At 46.3% G+C, this 22,296-nt stretch overlaps 2 protein-coding genes and 1 pseudogene across 2 annotated transcripts; all 3 read right to left on the bottom strand.

The window, feature by feature from the left end:
• Positions 1–6,908: 6,908 nt before the first annotated feature.
• LOC143440257 (argininosuccinate synthase pseudogene) lies at positions 6,909–7,685 on the bottom strand (annotated as a pseudogene).
• A 2,576-nt stretch (positions 7,686–10,261) lies between these two features.
• LOC143440459 (homeobox protein Crxos-like) lies at positions 10,262–13,312 on the bottom strand. The gene is made up of 3 exons (XM_076927289.1): positions 12,937–13,312; positions 11,615–11,754; positions 10,262–10,638 (listed from the first exon to the last, which is right to left on the bottom strand). Exons 1-3 carry the CDS (start codon positions 12,956–12,958, stop codon positions 10,414–10,416), a joined length of 387 nt encoding a protein of 128 aa, XP_076783404.1. The 5' UTR covers positions 12,959–13,312; the 3' UTR covers positions 10,262–10,413.
• A 3,085-nt stretch (positions 13,313–16,397) lies between these two features.
• On the bottom strand, positions 16,398–18,269 carry LOC143440256 (homeobox protein Crxos-like; the record flags this gene model as incomplete). Its single annotated transcript, XM_076926956.1, has 2 exons — positions 16,398–17,172; positions 18,060–18,269. Coding segments are annotated over 2 exons (399 nt in total), but the record flags the coding sequence as incomplete, so codon positions are not given.
• Positions 18,270–22,296: the final 4,027 nt, after the last annotated feature.

Below are 22,296 nucleotides of genomic sequence, written 5' to 3'. Positions count from 1 at the left end.
CTCATGGCAAAAGTCATATCAGGATAGTTGTAAAATCCACTTCTGAATTGAGGGACTTAGTTTTCCTCTGGTCAGGAAGGGCAGGGGCACTGGAAAAGTTTAAATTTTGTGTCTAAAACGGCCCAGATTCTACATATTTGGAGAAGAAACGATGACTGGCCAGAGAGCTCAGGAGGTAAAAAGTACAAAGACCTGCATTTGGTCTTTAGCACCCATGTGAACAGCTAGTCCTGGTGTTGGTATGCTTGTGCCTCTGATGCTGATGGAGAGGTGGAGATCTCTTGGGCACTGTGAGCTCAAAAGTCCAGCTGAGTCACTGAGTCCCAGGCCCAGTGAGAGATGTCTCAAAAACCAAGGTGGATAGCTGGCAAGATGCCTTCGTGTGAAGGTGACTGCTGCCAAGCTTGGCACAAATGACATTCCTGGAACCCATTTGGTAGAAAGAGCATCAGAGGCTTATGACCAGCCCAGACTCCATGAGACAAGGTCTTCAAAAAGCAGAACACGAACCTGGGACTGGGGGAGGCTCAAGGGATTCTATAGGATATGGAGTCCAAACTGGCCACCTCCAGGACACCCACTGGAGAGATAAGGACAGGAGCCCACCCACAATACCTTTGGCCCAAAATGTGTCCTGCTTACAAGATATGTAGGGACAAAGATGGAGCAGAGACTGAGGGGATGACTGGCCCAACTTGAGACCCATCCCGTGGACAAGCACCAATCTCTGCCACTATTAATGATACTCTTGTGCTTGCAGACAGGAGCCTGGCATGGCTGTGCTCAGAGGAGAAGGGAAGGAGGTTGGGGGGAAGGAGATGTGGGAATGGGAACAGATATTGGGATGTAAAGTAAATAATGAAAAAAAAATTGTGGAAAAAAAAGCTGGGCAGTGGTGGCTCACACCTTTAGTCCCAGCACTTTGGAGGTAGAGGCAGGTGGATTTCTGAGTTCGAGGCCAGCCTGGTCTACAGAGTTCCATGACAGCCAGGGATACACAGAGAAACCCTGTCTCGGAAAAAAAAAAAAAAAAGTAAATAATGACCTCTCCCCCCACGCAAAAAACAAAACAAAACAAAACAAACAAACAAAAAAAAACCCCAAAGTCCACAAACCCTGAATTCCAACAGTGCCCACTTGTGGTCAGGCCTGGGAACTGCACCAAAGCAGTTGGTACTACCTAGCCCAGCAACTAGTCTCCAGTTTGCCTATTTCAGAAGGCGGTGCAGTTGGAACCACACAGTCTATAGCCTGTTCAGTTTCCCCTTTTCCATTTAGCAAAGGCTTTACCTCAGGCCTCGTTGGTACAGGCTTGTAATCTCAGCTACTTTGGAAGCTAAGGGCAAAGACCTCAAGTACAAACCTGGTATCAGGCTCCAGACTAACACTCTATCTGGCCTTGTGCAGAATACCGTTATCATTATAGAAGGTTCTTTTGGGAAGCATTGGTTTACATCCTAAACTTAATCTTTTTTTTTTAAACTTTAAAATTTATGTGTATAAACATTTTGCCTGCATATGTTGAGTGTGTATCATGTGTATGCCTGGTGTCTGCTGAGGCCAGAAGAGTGTATCAGAAGCCGGGCGGTGGTGGCGCACGCCTTTAATCCCAGCACTTGGGAGGCAGAGGCAGGCGGATTTCTGAGTTCGAGGCCAGCCTGGTCTACAGAGTGAGTTCCAGGACAGCCAGGGCTACACAGAGAAACCCTGTCTCAAAAAACCAAAAAAAAAAAAAAAAAAGAGTGTATCAGATCTCCAGGGACTGGAGTTACAGATGGCTGTGAACAGCCATGTGGGTACTGGGAAGTGAATCCAGTAAATAATGAACAGCCAGTGCTCTTAACAGGGGAGCCATTTCTCCAGCTCGGACTTAGGTTTTTTTTTTTTTTTTCCTCCCCAAGTAAAAAAGAGGGCTGGTAAGATGGTTTAGCTCTGAGGGGATCTCAGAGTTTGTCAGTCCTATAAGCGTTTTATACAAGCCGCCAGTCCCCACTCTCTTTCTCCAGGAGCCTGACACACGTCTGCCCACACCAGACCTAATTCTGTCCTCCCCCGACCCTCGCCCCCACCTACATTCTCTCCTCCCTGCCGCCAGTCTGGATTTAGGGGATTGTCGCATTTGCTAAATGGGACCAGACGGGATCAGAGAACCAGCTGCGAGGAGAGCTAGGGGCTGTGAAGGCCACTAGGGGGCAGCAGAGACTCTCCAGATCCGCAAGGAGCCGGTTCTGAGATCCAGAGACACTTTCTGGGGTGGGGTGGGATGGGAGTGTCACTGCACAAAGGGACATATAAGCTTACTGAGACTGAAGCAGCAAACACAAGGCTTACATGGATCTGCAACAGGTCCTCTGTGTATATATCATAGCTACCAGCTTTGGGTATTTTATGGAACTCCTGAATGTGAGAACGAGTGGGTCTCTGATTCTTGTGCTTGCTCTTGGGAACTCTTTCTCCTGTTGGGCTGCTGTGTCCAATTTCGATAGGATGTTTTTTGCTATATCTGATTACATTGTATTTTGTTATGTTTGGTTATTATCTCTTAAAAGCCTGGTTTTTTTCAGTGAGAGAAAGAAAGGGGGAGGGTTTGGAGGGGAAGGAACCCTGAGAAGAACTGGGAAGAATAAAGAGAGGAAACGATACTCAGGGTATAGTGCGAAAAAGATTTCTTTCTTTCCTTCTCTCTTTTCTTTTCTTCTCTCTTTTTCTTTTCTTTCTTTCTTTCTTTCTTTCTTTCTTTCTTTCTTTCTTTCTTTTCTTCTTTCCTTCCTTTCTTTCTTTTGAGATATGGTTTCTCTGTGTAACCTTGGCTGTCTTGGAACTCTATCTGTAGACCAGGCTGACCTTGAACTCAGATCCACCTGCCTTTACCTCTCAAGTGCTGGGATTAAAGGTGTGTTCCACCACTGCCTAAGAATCTACTTTCAATAAAAGGAGAAAAATAAAACAAAATACTGCCAGTTGGACAGGGTACCAGACATGTACATAGTACACAGACACATGGAGACAAGATACCCACACACATAGAATCATAAATATTTTTGTTAAATTATTATTATTGTTGTTGTTTTGAGGCAGGGTCTTAACTATGTAGCTCTGGCTGTCCTGGAACTATGTAAACTAACCAGGCTAGCCTCAAATTCAGAGATCTGCCTGCCTCTGTCTCTAGAGCACTGGGATTCAAGGTGTGTGCCACAATGCCCAACAATTTGTGTTTATAAGATAAAATACTATAAAGTATAAATCAAGATGCTGGTAGCTGGGCCTAGCTGGTCACACATGTGGGTAACCTCAGCACCCTGGAGGCCAAGACAGGAGAACAGAGAGACTCTATACTGCCCTGAAAGGCAGTCTGGAGATTGCAGTTGATTGCTTAGCAGAGAGACGAGAACACCCTTAGTTGGAATCCCAGCACAACACTGCAGAGGAAAATCTGTCTGCTCAAAACCCAGCTGCTACTTCAAAGAGGGCAAGAGGTGGTTTATTCCGAGGCAAAATTGAATGGCAAGGCCTGGGACTGAGGTACAGCGAAATTCTGGTAATCGGGAGGTGGAAGTTGAAGAATCCCAAATTCAAGGTCAGAGGCTGGGCTCTGAGAGATCCATTGTCACAACAAACAACCACCAAACCAAAACAGACTGCTCAGGACCCACTACACCCTGGAAGTAGTTCTTGGAAGTTCATTTCTGGGGCTGTTGATCGAGCAGATTAAGCGTGAGGGCCCTTTGCTTTAGCTCTGAGATTGCCTACGGAAAGTGTAGATGTGTAACTGCTAGAATAACCACACACACACTCTAGAAGGTTAATGGTCCATTGTGATATCCCCTCTTTTCTTCCCCCCTCTCCTTCCTTCCTTTTTTTTTTTTTTTTGAGGTGATCTTTCTGTGTAACCTTAGCTGTCCTGGAATTCGCTCTGTAGACCAGACTGACCTCCAACTCACACTTGCCTCAGCCTCCCAAGTGCAGGGATTAAAGGCATGTCGACACCTGCAAAACCCCTCACCCTTGAGGCAGAAATAGGAGGATCTATACCAGCCAGGTGTAGTAGTTCACAGTTACAGCACTCGAGACCAGCTTGGGTTATGTTACAGTGAGTTCCAGGCAAGCTTGGACAGTGAGACTCTGTATTAAAAAAACAAAACAGAGGGCTAGAGAGATGTCTCACCAGTTAAAGAGCACTGACTTTAAGTCCTGAGCTCAATTCCCAGCAACCACATGGCGGCTCACAACCATCTGTAATGGGATCTGGTGCACTCTTCTGCCTCTTCTGGTGTGTTTGAAGACAGGTACTGTCTACATCTCTATCTCTATATCTTTTTTCTTTTTTTGGTTTTTCAAGACAGGGTTTCTCTGTGTAGTCCTGGTTGTCCTGGAACTCACACTGTAGACCAGGCTGTCCTGGAACTCAGAAATCCACCTGCCTCTGCCTGCCAAGTGCGGGGATTAAAGGCGTGCGCCACCACTGCCCGGCTCTATCTCTATATCTTAAAAAAAGAAAAAAAAAAACTTGCAGAAAAAGAAAACTGTTTTGGATTAAAACAAACAAAAAACACTCTCAAGCACAAGCCTTTGCCTGAATGGTTATGTTTTGTTCTGGTTTGAGGCAGGGTCTAATTCTTTAATTATAGTCTTGTTTGTTATGTAGCCCTGGCTGGCCTAGAACCTAGAGATTTTACTGCCTGCCTTATGGAGAGCTAGGATTAAAAGTGTATGCTACTACACTCAATTGTGCCTTGAAAGTTTAAATATTAAAAACAAAAAACTTTGAACTGAGCACAGTGGCACAAGCCTTTAATCTTAGCTCTGGGAGTAGAGGCAGTCAGATCTCTGTACATTCAAGGTCACCTGGTTTACATAGCTTCTGCACCAGCCCCAAAACAAAATAAGACCTTATCTTACAAAACATAAACAAGCCCAGGCCTGCTGGCACTTGTCTTTAATCCCAGCACTCAGGAGGCTGAGGTGTATCTCTGTGAGTTCAAGACTATCCTTGTCTACAGATCGAGTTGAGTTCAAGGACAACCAGAGCTACATAGAAAGGCCCTGTCTCAAACAAACAGACAAAAAACTGTGGCACACGCCTTTAATCCCAGCACTCAGAGGCAGAGACAGGAACAGAGACAGGCAGGTGGATCTCTGAGTTCCAGGCCAGCCTGGTCTATAAAGTGAAGAGTGAGTTCCGGGAAAGTCAGGACTACACAGAGTAACCTTGTGTTGAAAAAAACCAAACAAAACCAAAACAAAAGCCCATAAAACAAACAAACAAAAACAAACAAAGGAAGAACAAGCCAATTGTGGTGGTACCTGCCTTTGTTCCCAGCACTTGGGAGGCAGAGTCTTAATGAGTTTGAGGCTAGCCTGGGGCTGCATGAGACCTTTGTTATTGTTTTGTTTTTTGTTGAGTCTTGGCTGGCCTGAGGTCTGCCTCCTACTGTCTTTTTTTTGTATGTGTATATATTTGTGTGTGTGTGTGTTGTGTGCACATGTGTGTACACATGCAGAGGCCAGAGTAGGATATTTGTGTCTTTCTCTGTTCTCAACCTTCTGAGACAGAGTTCTTCACTGTTTAAACAAAAACAAATGGGCTTTATGTTTTTCATTAAACACCTGGCAGGGTATACAGCCCAGTAATTCTCAACCCTCCTAATTCTGCAATTCTCTAATACATTTCCTCATGTTGTGGTGCTCCCTAAACCAAAAATGATTTTCTTGCTACCTCATAACTGTAATTTTGCTACTATTGTAAATCATAACGTAAATATCTGATATGCAGGATATCTAATATGCGACCCCAAAGAGGTCACAACCCACAGGTTGAGAAGTGGTGTAGATGCTCTGCAGCTTGCTCTTTCTTTTTTCTTCCTTCCTTCTCTCTCTCTCTCTCTTTTTTTTTTTGTTGCCCCCACCTCCCAGAATCCCTCTCCCCACCCCGCTTGCCCTTTTCCTCTGAGAGGGTATGGTACTCCTGGGTATCTCCCCACGCTGGTACATCAAGTCTCTGCAGGTTAGGTGCATCCTCTCCCACTGAGGCCAGACAAGATAGTCCTGTTGGGGACCAGATTCCACAGTCAGGCAACAGCTTTAGGGACAGCCTCAGCTCAGGTTGCTGGGGGATCCACATAGAGAGGGAGCTGTGTCTCTGCTACACATGCTGCAGCACTTTCTTGAGAGTAATTGCATCAGGCAGAGTGGAGGGCAGAGGAGAACCTGAGCCCACCTACTGTTCACAGCTCCTTAAAGAGACAGTGAAGATGGGAGGCCATGACTCCCGAATGGCTGTCATGCCATCTGTTGCTGTGTCCCAAGGCCCCCTTCAGTTCTGTGACCTGGCTGAGATTTTGCCGACACTGGCTTGGCAGGGTTCTAAGAGGATTGAGCTGGGTGATGAGTTAGGCTGGGTCAAGGCCAAGGAAATGTGGTATCTGGACATCCTGCCAGAGGCTAATGAGAAAGGCGGAAGGGGGACCAGGCATCAGAATGGCTCTGTGAAGCCATGTTTGGAGTTGCCAGCCTGTAATCCCAGCACAATGGAGGCTGAGGTAGGAAGACTGCCTTGAATTCAGGTGTAGTCCGAGCGGCTTGGCAGACTCCTCACCCCCATTTTTTAGACAAATGTAACTTTTAAAGATTGTCATTTTACTGTTCTCTGCAGCGCCCCCCCCCCCCATGCTCTCCTTTTATTCAGTGAGCACTTTTACAGGCTGTAGGGGATTAAGGACCAAAGAGCCCCCAGGTGGTAGTGGTGGTGAGCAGCCTTTGCCAGGAGATGGGAGAACAAGCCACAATTTACCACAATTAGTTTTTGAAGCCTGGGAGAGCTGCAGAGCCAGGGGGCCAGCTTCTCTGTCAGAGTCTATTTGGTGGTGACCTTGCTTCTGAAGACCTTGCTGTAGATCCCGCAGCCCGAGCTAGCTGATGAAGCCAGTGGCACCAGTGGATCCGTTATCACCCAAGCTTGTTCGTGCTCCCAGCTCTTTGTTGTGTACAGAGTAGGGTTCTTAGCTGCACCTGGCCTTTGAAGACAGACACCTGCAGCCTCCCTTCTGCCCACTCTTGGTTCTTGGCAATGCAGTGGCAGACAAATACCCAGAGACCCGTGTATACTGTGAAGGCCTAGGTCCTGCTTCATTTCTCACACTGCCCGGTCCATGGTGAAGGCTTCTATGTCTAAATGAGCATGGTTAAAGGATGGTCCCTGCTGGGGTCTTGTAGACACAGTGGGATTTCATCCTGGTGAAGCAGTTCTCTATGATGTCAATTTGACCCAACCCGTGCTTGCCTGTAACTGGGTTCAGGTACAGCTCTAACGATGTGGTTACCTTCCCAGGGACCCCTTTGTTTTGAATTCTACTTTAAGAATATCTGGGCTATTTGGTGCTTTGGCAGGATCCTGGGTTCTTGGGGTTCTCATCCATCCATTAGGGGCCCTTGGGTCTCACAGGGATGATTCCATGTTGCTTCAAACACTATTACTGGGGTCCCTGAACTGGGTGATAAGACTCAAGCATCCTCTAGGGGGCAATGACTTTAATCTGGGAGTGGGACAGTGAGTAGCAGGTGAGCTCAAAGCAGATCTGATTGCTTCCCTTTCCTATTTCATGACACACATACTTGACTCCCTCAAGCTGGGTAGCTTCCACCAGTTTGTGGGCTATACAGGACATGGCGAGAGAAGTAAGGACCATCTATTAATCAGGCATGGTGGTTTTACAAGGTGCGAGTATGTGTCTGTAATCCCAGCACTGGGGAGGTGGAGGCAGGAGAATCGAGAATTTAAGATCATCTAGTTGTATGAGAACTATTTTTTTTTTTTTAATTTGGTCTGGGGCTTGGGGCCTGAGGGATAGCTCAGCAGGCGAGTATGTATCTGCTACCAGAGGACTCAAGTTCAGTTCCCAGAACCTTTAGCAAGCAAAGCACAATAGACCACACAAAAGACTTTAGCTCCAGGGCTGGTAGCCTTCTGAAGATACCTGGATGTGTGTGCACACACCACCACACACACACACACACACACACAGAGTCACACAACACAACACCTACCCCCCACAACAACCCCGCACTCCCACACATAACAAAGAAAGACATCCTCAAAGTCCCCTCAAACCTTTAATATCAGCATTTGTACATGAGAGTCAGGGGAATCTCTGAGTTTCAGGCTAGCTTGGTCTATGCAGAGACCCTGTCTCAACACCACATTCCTCAATAAAAAAGACTCACAAGTTTCCTACACCTCAAGTTTCTCCCTTTGTCCTCTAAGTCTCCATGACAACTGTATGGTTTATTTCCCCTGTATCTTCCCTAGCAGGAGACCCTTAATAAGCAGCCTCGTCACACTGTGTCTGCCCCCAACCTTCCCACAGCCTGTCACAGGTCCTTCTAAATCCCCACTAATGCGTCCTGTTTTGCTGAGCCCATGTGGCTTAAGAGGATTGAGTATTTGCTAAAACAGACGAGGCTGATGACAGAACAAACCAGCTGTAGGGACTAAAGAATAGTCACTAGGGATAGCAGAGGGAGACAGAGAGGGACCCAGGGCCCTGAGAGTGCTGCAAAGAGAACCCCAGAACTCAAAATAGACAAACCAGAGATATAGACTGAAAGGAGAAAACCGTAAGGTATCTTTTGACCTCCACAAAACTGCTGTGCCATTGTGCCTTCATAAGTATAGAACTACCATAGGGCTCAGCTTACCCTGTGCCCTATCCAGAAGACTTTTTTTTTAAGTTACTTTGAGTATTGCCTTTTATGTATATATGTATTCCACGAGAAGGCATCAGTTCATCTGAGAGAGTGGTTGTAAGCCACCATATAGGTGCTGGGATTTGAACTCTAGTCCTCAGAAAGAACAAGTTCTGGCAACTGCTGAGCAATCTCTTCAGCCTAAGGGCTGTACATCCTACTAGAGATAAGGGCACAGGAAACAGCAATACAGGGAGGATGAAAATATAGCACATATACACAATGGAATTCTTACCAAGCTGTAAAGAAAAATAAAATCCGTAGTGGATTGAACTGGACGGAACTGGAAAATACAACCCAGATACAGAAAGACAAATGACACATGTGTGTGCATAAGATGTATGCAATGTCTGCAGAGGCTAAAAGAGCATCAGATCAGTAACTAATGTCACTAACAGTTGTGAGCTGCCGTGTGGTTGCTGTGCCATGTGCCTGGAAGGCAGCCAGGGCTCTTAACCATTGAGCCATCCCCAACCCTTGTACCATTCTTTTTTTTTAAAGATTTATTTTGTGTATGTGAGTACACTGCAGCTGTCTTCAGACACACCAGAAGAGGGTATCAGATCCCATTACAGATGGTTATGAGCCACCATGTGGTTGCTGGGAATTGAACTCAGGACCCCTAGAAGAGCAGTCAGAGCTCTTAACCACCGAGCCATCTCTCCAGCCCCTGTATCATTCTTACAGCCTCTTTCTGGTTCCTTTCTCACTGTTTGGTTTCTACCCACCCTTCCACATATTTGCACATATAAAAATTAGAAGCTTGTTATTTTACTGTTCTCTCTCTGCATTCCCCCCTACCCCTCCCCCCCCTCTCCTTTTATTCAGTGAGCACTTTTACAGGCTGTAGGGGATTAAGGACCAAAGAGCCCCAGGTGGCAGGTGGTAGTGGTGGTGAGCAGCCTTTGCCAGGGGATGGGAGAACAAGCCACAATTTATCACAATTAGTTTTTGAAGCCTGGGAGAGCTGCAGAGCCAGGGGGCCATCTACCTAACAGTATAAAACATCCAGACATTTACACACACACACACACACACACACACACACAAAGGCAGGGCCCAGGAAGGATAACAGACACCAAGTGATCTCAAACTGGATCAGGGAAATGAGAGATAGGGACTTTGAGCAGGGGACAGGGCAGAACTCTTGAGTCTGGGTCACTCTAAAGTGTATGTGCAAATGCCACAGGGAAACTTGCTATTTTCATTTGTTTGGTTTTCATGAGACAAGAGTTTCTCCCTATAAACTGCACTGGCTGGCCTGGAACTCAAGAGATTCACCTGCTTTTTCCTCCTGGATGATGCTGGGATTAAAGGCAACCACCACTTTGTTTGTGCATGCTACCCTCAGGCTTACAGTGTTTAAGGGCATCCAGGGTAACCTATCTACAAGGGTGTGAAAACAGAAACCTCAAGATAGCCACCCCCATTCTGAAGTCTATCCTAGGATATAAAAGCTCCATACTGGGCTATGGAATAAGATATAATTTTCTCTTTTAAAGCAGTCATTTTAGTTTCTATAAATTCAAACTTTATTATTAATATACCTTCCATAGACATAAACCCCAACATCCCCTGCCCCAACAAGGAAGTTGAAAAGGCGGCAATCCTGTGCCGTGCCAGCTGTGCTTTGGTACCCAGAGAGTGTGAGATTCTTCAGGGCTTCCAAAGCTAATCCTGTGCCGTGCCAGCTGTGCTTTGGTACCCAGAGAGTGTGAGATTCTTCAGGGCTTCCAAAGCTTCCGGGAGTCCAGGGTCATTTTGAGAGGACTCCTCGGGGTCATTCTGCCTGGTGGTCGCTGTTGATATGCAGTGGCGATAGAACATTCTCCGTTTCCTGTAGGTCTTGGAAAACCAGTTGCGAACGCTCTTATTCTGCATCATGTAGAACCAGGCCTGGAGAGGTAAGGAGAACATGGAGATCTCAAAGTAGGCCTCGGTCTCGGTTGTGATCATGGACTCCAAAAGAAGAAGGGAGCCGTTAAAGGCAAGGCCAGTTACCTAGGGACTCTGAGGTTGCCTGCTTGGGGCTTTTGTTTTGTCTGGAAGGGAAGGGGTTGGGTGGGTGTGGTCTGGGCAGTTCCTGAGGTCTGCAACTTTCAAGGCTACAATCAGGGCTGACTGGGACACAAGTTTCATGTAGTCCAGGCTAGCCTTCACTAGTTGCAGAACCTAAGATAATTTTTTGGTTTTTCGAGACAGGGCTTCTCTGTGTAGTCCTGGCTATCCTGGAACTCACTCTACAGACCAGGCTGGCCTCGAACTCAGAAATCCGCATGCCTCTGCCTCCCAAGTGTTGGATTAAAGGCGTGCGCCACCACCACCCTAAAATAATTTCAATCTTCTAAGAAACAAAACAAACTCCATCTCAGAACATTCTGGTTTTGTTGTTGTTTGTTTTGACGGAGTTCCTCTGTGTATCCCTGGCTGTCTTGGAACTTGGATCTGTAGACAAGAACTTGTCTGTTCTTGCCTTGAACTCAATTACGAACCTGCTTCTTTCGCCATGCTGGGATGAAAAGGGTGTGCTACCACCACCTAACTTCCATTTTCTCTCTCTCTTTTTTTGAAACAGTAGCCCAGCCCACCTTCCAATTACATTATATAGGCCAGGAAATGATGACTCTGACTTCCTGGTGTGCTAGTCTCTCTTTGCTGACCTGTAACTTGCTGTGTAGAGCAGGTTCTCAAACTTCCAGAGATCTGTCTGCCTCTAATAAGAACCACCACAGTAGTTCAAGCCCTCTTGATGATGCTGGGTCTATGGGTACACAGGGATTGATTGGGGAGACCCAAGGAAACTCCAGCCCCATGCAATCTCTGTAATTGGAAACGGAGCGCCACCCATCATGTTGGGGAAGAGGAATCTCACCTTGAGGTGTCTTTTTCTCAGTTTGAGTGCATCAGCCAAGACCTCCAGAGTCTTATCCTGCGGTCTGGGGTCTAATCGGAAGTGCCTTTTTAGCACTCGGAACTGCTTATAGGTGAACTCAAAGCTTCTAACCATGGAAGCTGAGGGAAAAAAAATACATGAGAGGAACCGTTTTTACCCTTCCCAGGTGACTGTGTTAGACGGCCAGTCTCTAACCAACTCATACCCACATACATGAGGGTTACTTTAAAAAATAAGCTGAATGATGGCTCAAAACCTAAAACCTTGATCCCAAGGGTCATAGAGGGTCTTTTGAGTCTTTCCCTTCCGGGCCTCACTTCCTCACTTGAGGTTCTCAGATCCCTCAATGGAACCCAAATATTGAAGGGGCCTGTGGAAGCCCCATCCCTTCTTTGGCCCATCAGAGCCTGAGGAAGCCTCAGCTGTTACTGTTCTGAATGAGGGAGGGGGATGGGGAGCTTGGAATCACTGTGGTGCTATTTCTTGTATTCTCAGTACTCAGGTTCAAGCCCAGGAGTTATGGAAGTTCGAGTTCATGCCCTGGATTTTTTTTTTTTTTTTCCAAGAGGAGGAAGTTTATTCAGGAGATAGGGCAAAAGTGGGAGGAAGAAGATGGAAGAGGACAGAGGAAGAGAGGAGGAAGAGAAGTAGAGGCCGGCCATGACCACGTGGAGAGAGAGGAAGTGGAGGGGGAGGTGGGAGGGGACAGAGAAGGTAGAGGCAAGAGAGTGAGAGGCCGGGCGGTGGTGGCGCACGCCTTTAATCCCAGCACTTGGGAGGAAGAGGCAGGCGGATTTCTGAGTTCGAGGCCAGCCTGGTCTACAGAGTGAGTTCCAGGACAGCCAGGGCTACACAGAGAAACCCTGTCTCGAAAAACAAAACAAAACAAAAAATAAGAGAGAGCATGCCCTGGATTTTGTGCTGTAACTTAACCACTCCTATCAGCCTCCCCACCCCCACCCCCAAAATCACCAAAGAAAGGAAAAGCCAGACGCAGGAATTTGGTTAAATTCACCCACCACACAAGTACCAGGCTGCAGCCCAGGGCCACGTTCTTACACTCCCCTTTACCCAGTAGCTAACTGACTATCACCGTGATTCTGGTTGAGATCAAATCAGTAAATTCAGCTTCCCACCTACATACATTTCAACCTTTAATCCAATTCTACTGCCCATATCCCTTTACAAAGAGGCTGGTCCTCTTTTGAAAAGACCCAGACTAGATTCGCAAAGCCTGAGTTCCGGGGAACGAATCCCTGCCCATTCCTCAGTATCTAAACAAAAATGACGCCCAAACTCACTAAAATGTGGAGAGGGCTCCATCTCAGTTTCTCCTTTTATCACTGTAGCTCACTTGACTTCCCGACTTCAGCTTGAGGACCTCCTCCAGGCTTTTTTTCCCTCTGCTTAAATCCCACTTTCATGCTGGGCCCACCCATTTAGGTCGCTCTTACCAGCAGCTCCTCCCACTACTTGCCTTCTGCCACTCCCCTCTGCTCCCGGCAGGCATTGCCTTGCTGGGTCTCAGCCGGATATTGATTCCCGGAAATGGGCCTCCAGCTTGCAGGTTCCTTCCTAAAGCTCTACATCAAGGGAAGGGACCAACCAGAGTTCCTTGTCCATGACGGACCCCTTCCTCCACATACCCTGTCCCTGGTCCCCAAGGACACTGGGAATGTTACTTCATATTTACAAGGCTTCCTTGGTTGTCTGGACCTGAGCGGTCTGGAAGCTCCCCTGCTTGGTAGTTTCTCTTTAGGGTGTGTCCTGGGGCTAAGGGCAAATGGAGTCCTGAGAACAGCTGCTCCTGTCACCACATGGGGAGACAACTCACCTGCCTTTCCTTTATTTTTTCTGTTTGGTGTTTCGGACAGGTCTCAGTATGTCCCTCAGCTGCCCTTGGAGAGGTCAGCTCAACTTTGGAAAGGTCATGGGGTGCTTGCTAGACAGGAGAGGCTAATTAACATTCCTGATTCAGAGGACGCTGGCCCTCCCATAAGGAAAGAGGCTGATGAACATTCCTCAGACCAAAGAGGAGGGAACTCTCCTGCGGGTGGGGAGGGCCCAGAGCACGTAGACACATTCCGAAGGACAGACCAACCCTTGCTACCTACAGACAAGGGAGGTCCTTGCCACCTTGTTCCCTAATGACCAATCAGTTTAAAGAGTCGAACTGTTCTGTCAGTCACGTCTTGCCTAATGGCTGCTTCCCTAAAAACTGTATAAAAACTGGCTAGGTGGGCTGCCCAGGCTTGCCACCACTCCTTCAGGTGCAGGATGACCCCCAACCCTTTGGAACAATAAATTCCTCGATTCTCAGATCCGTGTGCTTCACTCAGGGGGTCCCCGGTAAGCTAAGACTGGACTCAATATGTAAACCACATTGGCCTCCAAGTCTCAGAGACTTGCCTGCCTGTAATCCAGGGTGCTTGAATCAAAGGCTATCCTAGATTTCTGGAAGTCTGAACATAGACTGACTCTGAAGAGCTGATCTTCCAGATTTCCCCTCCCAAGTGCTGGGGTTACAGGCATGTGCTATAGACCGTGACTATGTCTTGACCCTGGCTTCAGTCATTGAAGCTAAAAAGTATGAATTTGAGTGCGCTACTAAATGTGAGCCCCAGCAATGTGCTAGGCCACACCGCCAGTGTTTTTTGTTTTTTTCCTTCATAAAAAGTTTGACCAGTAACTCTGGCTGGGCTGGAACTTGGATGTGTAGACCAAATTGTCCTTAGACTCTGCCTCTGAGTCTGGAATTAAAGGCAGGTACCACCACACCCAACTTTTCTACTTTTTAGATAAGCCTTTGTTAAGAGGCTAAGATGTTCAGGTTGTGGTTGTGCATGCCTTTAAGCCCAGCCTTTGGGAGGCAGAGGGAGGCCAATCTCTGATATCAAGGTCAACCTGGGCTACAGAGAAAATTTGTCTTGAAGAAAAAAAAAAAAAAAAAAACCACACACATTTAAAGTGGAGGGAGTCTTGGCTTTTCAGAAACAAGCATAGAATATTTATAGATGCTGGGCAGTGGTGTTGCACGCCTTTAATCCCAGCACTTGGGAGGCAGAGGCAGGCAGATTTCTGAGTTCGAGGCCAGCCTGGTCTATAGAGTGAGTTCCAGGACAGCCAAGGCTATACAGAGAAACCCTGTCTAAAAAAAAAAAAAAAAAAAAAAAAAAAAAAAAAAGAATATTTATAGATATTGAATAATTTATCAAAATATTAACTGACCGAGTTCATGAAATTCATCCATGTCTCAGTAACTAAAGTTGTCAGGAAAAAGAATTTTCATGTCATTCGTGTCTGTTTGGAGGATTCTACTGGGAGCCAGAGGTGGGCCATGCCTTTGATGCCAGCACCGAGGGTGTGGTGGAAGGAAGACAGGTGGATCTCTGAGGTTTGAGGGCCAACCTGGTCTTCATAGAGAATTCTAGAGCAGCCAGTGTTACTTAGAGACCCTGTCTCAATAACAAAACCCAAACAGTGAGGTTGCTTGGTTAGGACTTGGAAACTGTGGTTAAAGCAAAATCATCTTGGGCTGTCTTGGCCACACAAGCCATGCCTGGCTCCTCACCTGACCTTCTGGTTTATAGCCAGGTAAATGCTTCACCTTTTCCAAAGTATTAACACAACACTGACTTCCACCAAACCCAAAGAATGTCATCTGCAGGCTGGGCATGGGGGAGTACACCTTCAGTTCCATCAATCAGGAGGCAAAGGCAGGCAGATTTCTGTGAGTTCACGACCAGCCTCGACTCCACAGGCAAGATGTTCCATGCAGAGGTCTCTATTCCTGCTGTAACCCATTTATGGTCACACCAGTGTAGTTGGTACCTATGCATTAACTTCTTGATGAAACATTCTGTGTGGGGCAAATCAAGTTCAGGCTTTTTCAGTCTTCTCATCACTTGGGGGACTCAAACCTGGTTCCCATCACTCATGTGCTCAGTAGGACCATTTTTACTTTAGTTGAATGGATGTTCTGCCTGCATGTGCACTTTATACAGTGCTCTGGAAAGCCAGAGAAGAGGGTGTCAGAGCCTCTGGTTCTGTAGTTCCAGACATTTCAAACCAACTGGGTGGTGTAAATCAAACCAGGGTCCTCTGGAGAGCAGTGTTTTTTTGTTTTTTGTTTTTTTTTTTTTTTTGTTTTTGGTTTTTGTTTTGTTTTTGTTTTTGGTTTTGTTTTTGTTTTTGGTTTTTGTTTTGGTTTTTTGAGACAGGGTTTCTCTGTGTAGCCCTGGCTCTCCTATAATTCACCACTGGCTGGCCTCAAACTCAGAAATCCACCTGCCTCTGCCTCCTAAGTGCTGGGATTAAAGGCATGCACCACCACTCCACTACCCAGCTGAGAGCAGTGATCTTAATGGCGGAGCCATTTCCCAGCTTCCAGATTAACTCTTAAAGACCTTACATTCAGAGATAGCACAGTGGTGGTCTAAGCTTTGTATACCAGAACTTAGTGAGGCAGAGACAGGCAGATCTAGAGTATTATTTCAGATTAAGTTGCAAATTTCTGGCCAGCTCGAGTTACTACAGTACAACCTCACAGAGCATCGAACACAAACAAGAAAGCCTAGCTATGTGAGGTGGTTGTGGATGCAAGGCTTTGGCAGGAAGCCTGAAGCCCTAAGCTCCAACCCAATATCAGGAGAATCTATTTAGGTGTGGTCCTTTGTCCTGTCTGCTATACAACCAGCCGACTTCCACATGGTATTTTTTAAAAGAAACAACACAAGATTTTTTTTTTTTTAAAAAAAAACAATTTTATTGATCAACAATTTCACTTTATCAATGAGCCACTCCCCGGTTTAAAGCCCACACAGGTCCTCAGAAGCACCAAAAGATCAAAATCCATTAAAAACAATCATAAAATACTCATTGGCACAAAATGAATGATCAAGGTCACAGAGGAAACCAAAGTTAGCAGTGTTAACCAGTTAGTCTCTTGGGAAATGGTTGTTCTGTCAGTATATGTTAGTCTGTAATCATGCCTTGGGTAAAGGAGGCAAGAAGTCAGTGTGATACTGGGCTACATTATATTGAGTTGATAGCTAGCCTGAAGTATAGGCCACCTTTGAGGGGAGGCTGTTACAAGAATGGATCCACACCTGTGGGGTGTGGCCCTGCAGGACATGGTGCAGGCCCTAGTTGGAGACTCAACCTTGGCCACACCATTTCTGTCCAATGCCATCTGTCCTGGCACCCAGGTATTCAAACATTGACCCGGAGGGTTCTGGAGTGCATCCACCATTTGATGAGTTTGGTGCAGCCAGGAGTCTGAAAGGGAGGGGGAGCTGGGGGAAACAGTTTTGTGCTCCATGTAGGAGTGGCTCCATGGGGAAGTAGGATCAGCAACTGTGCTTACAGCTGGTTGAGCACTCAGGGGGATTGATGGGAAGAAGCCTGTACTTCCAGCTAGGTTGGTGGCAACAAAGGGCTTTGTGGGAAGGAGAAGAGGTATCATCCCGGGCAGAAGGCTGCAGCCTGGCCAAAGGAGGGCGCATCTCCTGCTCCAAGGATCTCTCGATGAACCAAGCCTGCAGGGAAGAACACATGTAAATAGATGTAAGGAGGGACCCTGTGCTCCCTAGGCTTTGAGGTGATGCTAGGGTGGAACTAGCTTCCCAAAGCTGCCACCCAAGTGTTCTCCAGCCTTCTTCTTTCACCAGGGACCCAAAAGGAGGCCCCCTAAGGAATATTGAGGAGCCTCAAGGGTAGGGCCTACCATCCAGGGATGCAGCCTGCTAGAGTGCCTAGCCTGTATATGGTTCTCAACCTTCCTGATGCTTGAGCCTTTTAATGAACTTCCTCATGCTGTTGCCCCCACCCAACCCCCAAACCATAAAATTGTTTTTGTTGTGTGGGAGAGGGTAGAGGTGGAGAGGGTGACTCACACCTTTAATCCCAGCACTGGGAGTCAAAGGTAGGCCTTCTCTGAGTTTGAGGCTACCCTGGTCTACAGAGTGATTTCCAGGACAGAGCAACCCTGTCTAAGGAAAATTATTTTCCCTGCTATCCCACGATTGTAACTTTGCTACTGTTATGAACTGCTGTGGTTTGAATATCTGTTTTTTCTGTTGGTTTGATCTGACCCCTGTGAAAGAGTTGTTCATGTCAGAAAAAGAGTTGGGTATCTTCAGGTTCAGAAATGTTGCCTTAGAAGAATCCACACTATCTTCCAATAGGAGGCAGCCTGTCTGTGTTTTCTATCCAGAAAGCACCAATATGACCCCCAACCACAAAATCATTTTTGTTGCTGTTTCCTAACTGTAATTTTGTCCCTGTTATGAATCTTAATTTGAATATCTGAAATGCAGAATATCTACAATATAATCCCTGATAATTTTTTTTTTTGACACCAAAGGGTTCTCAGTGTGGAGAACACTCCTGTAGATGCATATAAGGTTGGGTATGGCAATCTGACCTCAACTTGTTCCTCTTTCAGTTTGAGTCTGGTGGCCATGATCTTTCGAGCCTGGAGGTCTGGGTAGGGTTCCATCTTGAAGTGTTGTTCCAGCTGCCAAAGCTGCTCCCAGCTGTACTTCTGGTCAAGGGGACCCAGGGTATAGGAGGCTAAGACAGAGAGGGAAAAATGGGTCAGGAAATCTGTATCATGAGAGTGGAGAGTGGAGAGTCAGCCCTTGCTGCCAAGCCTGATGATGTGAATTTTGATCTCGAACTCATGGTAAGGGCTAACTGACTGAACAAAGAGGTCCTCAGACCTCTATATTCTTGTCTGGGCACATATATACAAAGTTAGCAACTTTCAGGAGATTAGCCTTCCTTACAACCCCAAGTTCTGATTTTCCTCTTGGGGAGCTGATGCATCAGTGACATACCTGTGACCCACTTTAATTCCCCACTTTCCAGTTCTACCCAGTTAAACCTTTCTGGAGCTCAAGGTCTCAATCTTTGAATAAAAGGCAGAATGGACAGTCATACATTTAATCTCAGCAGTTGGAGAACTGAGGCAGGAGGATGGGGAGTTTGAAACTAATGATCCTGCTGTTGGAATTGTAGACTGCCAGTAAACTGAGTTTGTGTGAGTATGGTGGCTGCAAGCCTGTAATCCCAGCACTCAGGTAGAAGGAATTCCTTACAAGATTTCAACATTGTCAGGCCCAAAATAGCCAGGCCTGGTGGCATTTACCCAAAACCTTAGCACTTGGGAGGCAGAGGTATATTATATCAGAGTTTAGGCCAGTGGGATCTATGGGAAAAAATGCATCTCTAAAGATACAAACAATTGTTCAAGATTATTTCCAACATGCCTGTCTGAGGTCCATGACATCTTGTCTCTAATAAACTTAACTATTAACACCATTCCAGAAGGAAAACCTGCCAAACAAAAATCTTACAAAATAAAAATCAAAACTAAAATAGTTAACATGAGTTTACAAATAGTTCTCTTCATAATAGAGCAGCCTAAGTCTAAGCAGACAGGTTTTGTGGAGAAATCCCACCACGAGTCTCATAGTATGCTGGTGTTGCATTGGCTCGCCTTTCCATAAGTCTGAACCTTGGAGGAGCAAAAGTGCCATATGCTCAGATCAGTCCTCCAGACAACGACACACAGACCCCAACTCCACCGAGATGGCCTCACTTTCTACAAGGCCCGGTCTGCTCTGGGGACAGATGGGAACTGCAAAACCCAGACTCGATCATAGCAATCCTGCCCACCAGACACACAGGATGCTAACAGGCTCCATAGTACCCAGACTTACTCAGGGAACGTGGAGATGGCTCCATTTCATCTGTAGCTCACTTCAGGTGTGATTGAGGGTATGTTCTAAGAATTTAGGATTAAATCTCAGCTCCATATTGGGCCCACTCAGCAGGGACCCTCCCACCTGTAGCCCCTCCCACTAGTCAGGCTCCACTGAGCCTCGCCTTTAACCTCTCCAGCTAAGAGGAATGGCAGGCTCCACCCAGGGTCTCCTTTTCAGGAAATGGACTCCAGTCAGCCAGCTCGATACACTGGTGTTCTTCCCCATTCTTTCCCGAATCCGGATGCTCCTCCTCCACAACATGGAAGCACCATCCTTGTGTGGCTGCCCTTTGCCCTCCATTTGTCCGGATTTCCGGACAACCTCTAAGATTAACTAAAGTGCCTGGATTTGGAGGCTCAGGTGACTGCCTTGAATTCCTTAGGGTTTCATTTAAAACTGAGGGCAAATGGATTTTCAAGGGACTACAGGGCTGATGAGTTCTGGAACTCACTTTGTAGACTAGGCTGTCCTTGAACTCAGAGAGCCACTGGCCCTGCCTCCCAAGTTCTGGGATTAAAGGTGTGCGCCACTTCACCAGCTCATTTTTGTCATCTGTTTGAGCTGTTGTCATGTTGCCCAGGGTAGGTTGGAAGTTTCAGAGTGCTGAGATTATAACATACTTCAATCAACCCTCTTATGTGTAAACAGAAGTGTCTACCGGGGCCTGGGGAGCCAAACATATGTTAAAGACCTGTTCATAAGGGTTGGAGATTGTGGGGAGGTTGGAATGCTGCAGATCAAAGCCAGATTTTCTTGGGTAGCTTTAGTCTCCTTAATAGCTGTTTCCACCTCTGTGTGGAAATCTCAGATGGAGGAGGGAGGAGTGTGAGCTCAAATCCATCCTTGGCTACAGAGTAATTATTGCAGCTTTTGGGAACCAAAACAGGGTTGGTGTGGTGTTTGAGGGGCTAAAAATGCTCTGTGTTTGACCTAATACTCCTTCTTCTAGTGAGTGAAACCTTTCCTTATCGAACGCCTTAATACAGCACTAGTTTCCACCAACCCCAAACCAACCCAAAACCGTAAGGATCTCATGCACAGCAACTTCTTCCCTGTACTATATCCTGCCCCCCTGATCGGTACATTTTTTTAGGCACTATCCTGATTTCTTCTGCGTTTTCTTCTGTCCCATGACCACATATAAGAGTTCCCCTAAACTACTTTCCCAGTATCCACCCTGGGCAGCCTGAATCTGTCACACACTTAGCTCTGAATAAACGAGACTGGGCTTAATTAATATCGCACACCTGAAATCTCAGATGGAGGAGGGAGGAGTGTGAGCTCAAATCCATCCTTGGCTACAGAGTAATTATTGCAGCTTTTGGGAACCAAAACAGGGTTGGTGTGGTGTTTGAGGGGCTAAAAATGCTCTTTTTTCCCCCCTTGGGTTAATGTGTATGAATAGGAATGCCTAGGACTTAGAATCATTTCCTGGTAAGTATGCAGATAGGTAGGACGAAGGACCTTGGCTAGTTAATATAGGTGACTTACAGCAGGGCTGGCTTCTTCCTTATGCTCCTGACCCCAGACAAAAAAGCATGGCAGCTTAAAACAGAGGCCATCTCTGCCTGATGGACTGGCTTAATAAGTTCAAGGCCAGGTCAGGACATGTTTAAGCTACAGTTGTGGGTCAGTCAGTGATCCTGTTTGTCTTCAAACTGACCAATCCTAAATTAGGCAAAGAAGGCAATTTGACAACTTCAAAACAAAACAAAAACTAGCCCCTTAAGGAGAAGCTGAACCTCTGCTTTTTGAGTTTAGTACATCCATCCTGTCCTGTGTCCCTCTCCCACACATAGAGGGTCTTTTCTTGGTCTGCTGCCTGTACTTCCTCCCCCCTAATAACAGTTGCTCTTGATTGGCTGATTCTGCCTGCTCCTGCTTGCTGCATTTGAGTGCATTTGCCTGCTGCCATCACTAGAGATTTTTCCTGCCTTTTAATTCGCTAATTAGCAGAGAAAATGAACCTGAGCAAGACCCCTAGATGGCAACAAATATTTTGCCTGCACACATGCCTGTGCATCACACATGTGCCTTGTGCTCTTGGACGCCAGAAGAGGGTATCAAAAGAGGAAAAACACACATAGATATCACCACAACCAAATAACAGGGATCAGCCATCAATAGTCTCAATCCCCCCAATAAAAAGACACAGACTGGGCTGGAGAGATGGCTCATCGGTTAAGAGCACTGGCTGCTCTTCCAGAGGTCCTGAGTTCAATTCCCAGCAACCACATGGTGGCTCACAACCATCTGTAATCTGATCTGATGCCCTCTTATCATGTGTCTGAAGATAACTATAATGTACTCATGTACATAAAATAAATACATAAAAATAATTCTTAAAAAAAAAGACAGAGACTAACAAAAGGATGGGAAAACAAGATTGTCTTTCTGCTGCATCCAAGAAATACACTTTTTTTCATTTTTAAAAATAGCTGTCTTCAGACACACCAGAAGAGGACATCAGATCCCATTACAGATGGTTGTGAGCCACCATGTGGCTGCTGGGAATTGAGGTCCTGGTTGCTCAGGACCTCAGGAAGAAGAGTCAATACTCTTAACCACTGAGCCATTTCTCCCACCCCCAAGAAAGAAATACACCTTAATGTCAAGGTTAGACATCACCCCAGGGTAAAAGAATAGTAAAGATATTCTTTTTTTTTTTTTTTTTTTTTTTTTTTTTTTTTCGAGACAGGGTAGTAAAGATAAGGAACCTAAAAAGCAAGCTGATGTAAGCATTCTAATATCTAACAAAATATACTTCAAACCAAAATGAATCAGAAGAATAGAGAAGGATATTATGAAGGGCAGTCATGTCGTACGCTTTTAACCCCAGCACTTGGGAGGCAGAGGCAGGTGGATTTCTGAGTTCCAGGCCAGCCTGGTCTA

The sequence above is a fragment of the Arvicanthis niloticus genome, chromosome 29 (assembly GCF_011762505.2).
Source record: "Arvicanthis niloticus isolate mArvNil1 chromosome 29, mArvNil1.pat.X, whole genome shotgun sequence".
NCBI lineage: Eukaryota > Metazoa > Chordata > Mammalia > Rodentia > Muridae > Arvicanthis > Arvicanthis niloticus.
This window is presented reverse-complemented; position numbering and strand designations above follow the sequence as displayed.

What these genes read in the sequence shown, in the direction of transcription:
- LOC143440459 (XM_076927289.1), bottom strand. Translation starts at nt 12,958, where the DNA reads ATGGAGCCCTCTCCACATTTTA. An exon ending in GGAGCCCTCTCCACATTTTA is followed by an intron (nt 11,755 to 12,936) that starts GTGAGTTTGGGC and finishes TTTTTCCCTCAG; the next exon opens with CTTCCATGGTTAGAAGCTTT. An exon ending in TGAGAAAAAGACACCTCAAG is followed by an intron (nt 10,639 to 11,614) that starts GTGAGATTCCTC and finishes TTACCTCTCCAG; the next exon opens with GCCTGGTTCTACATGATGCA.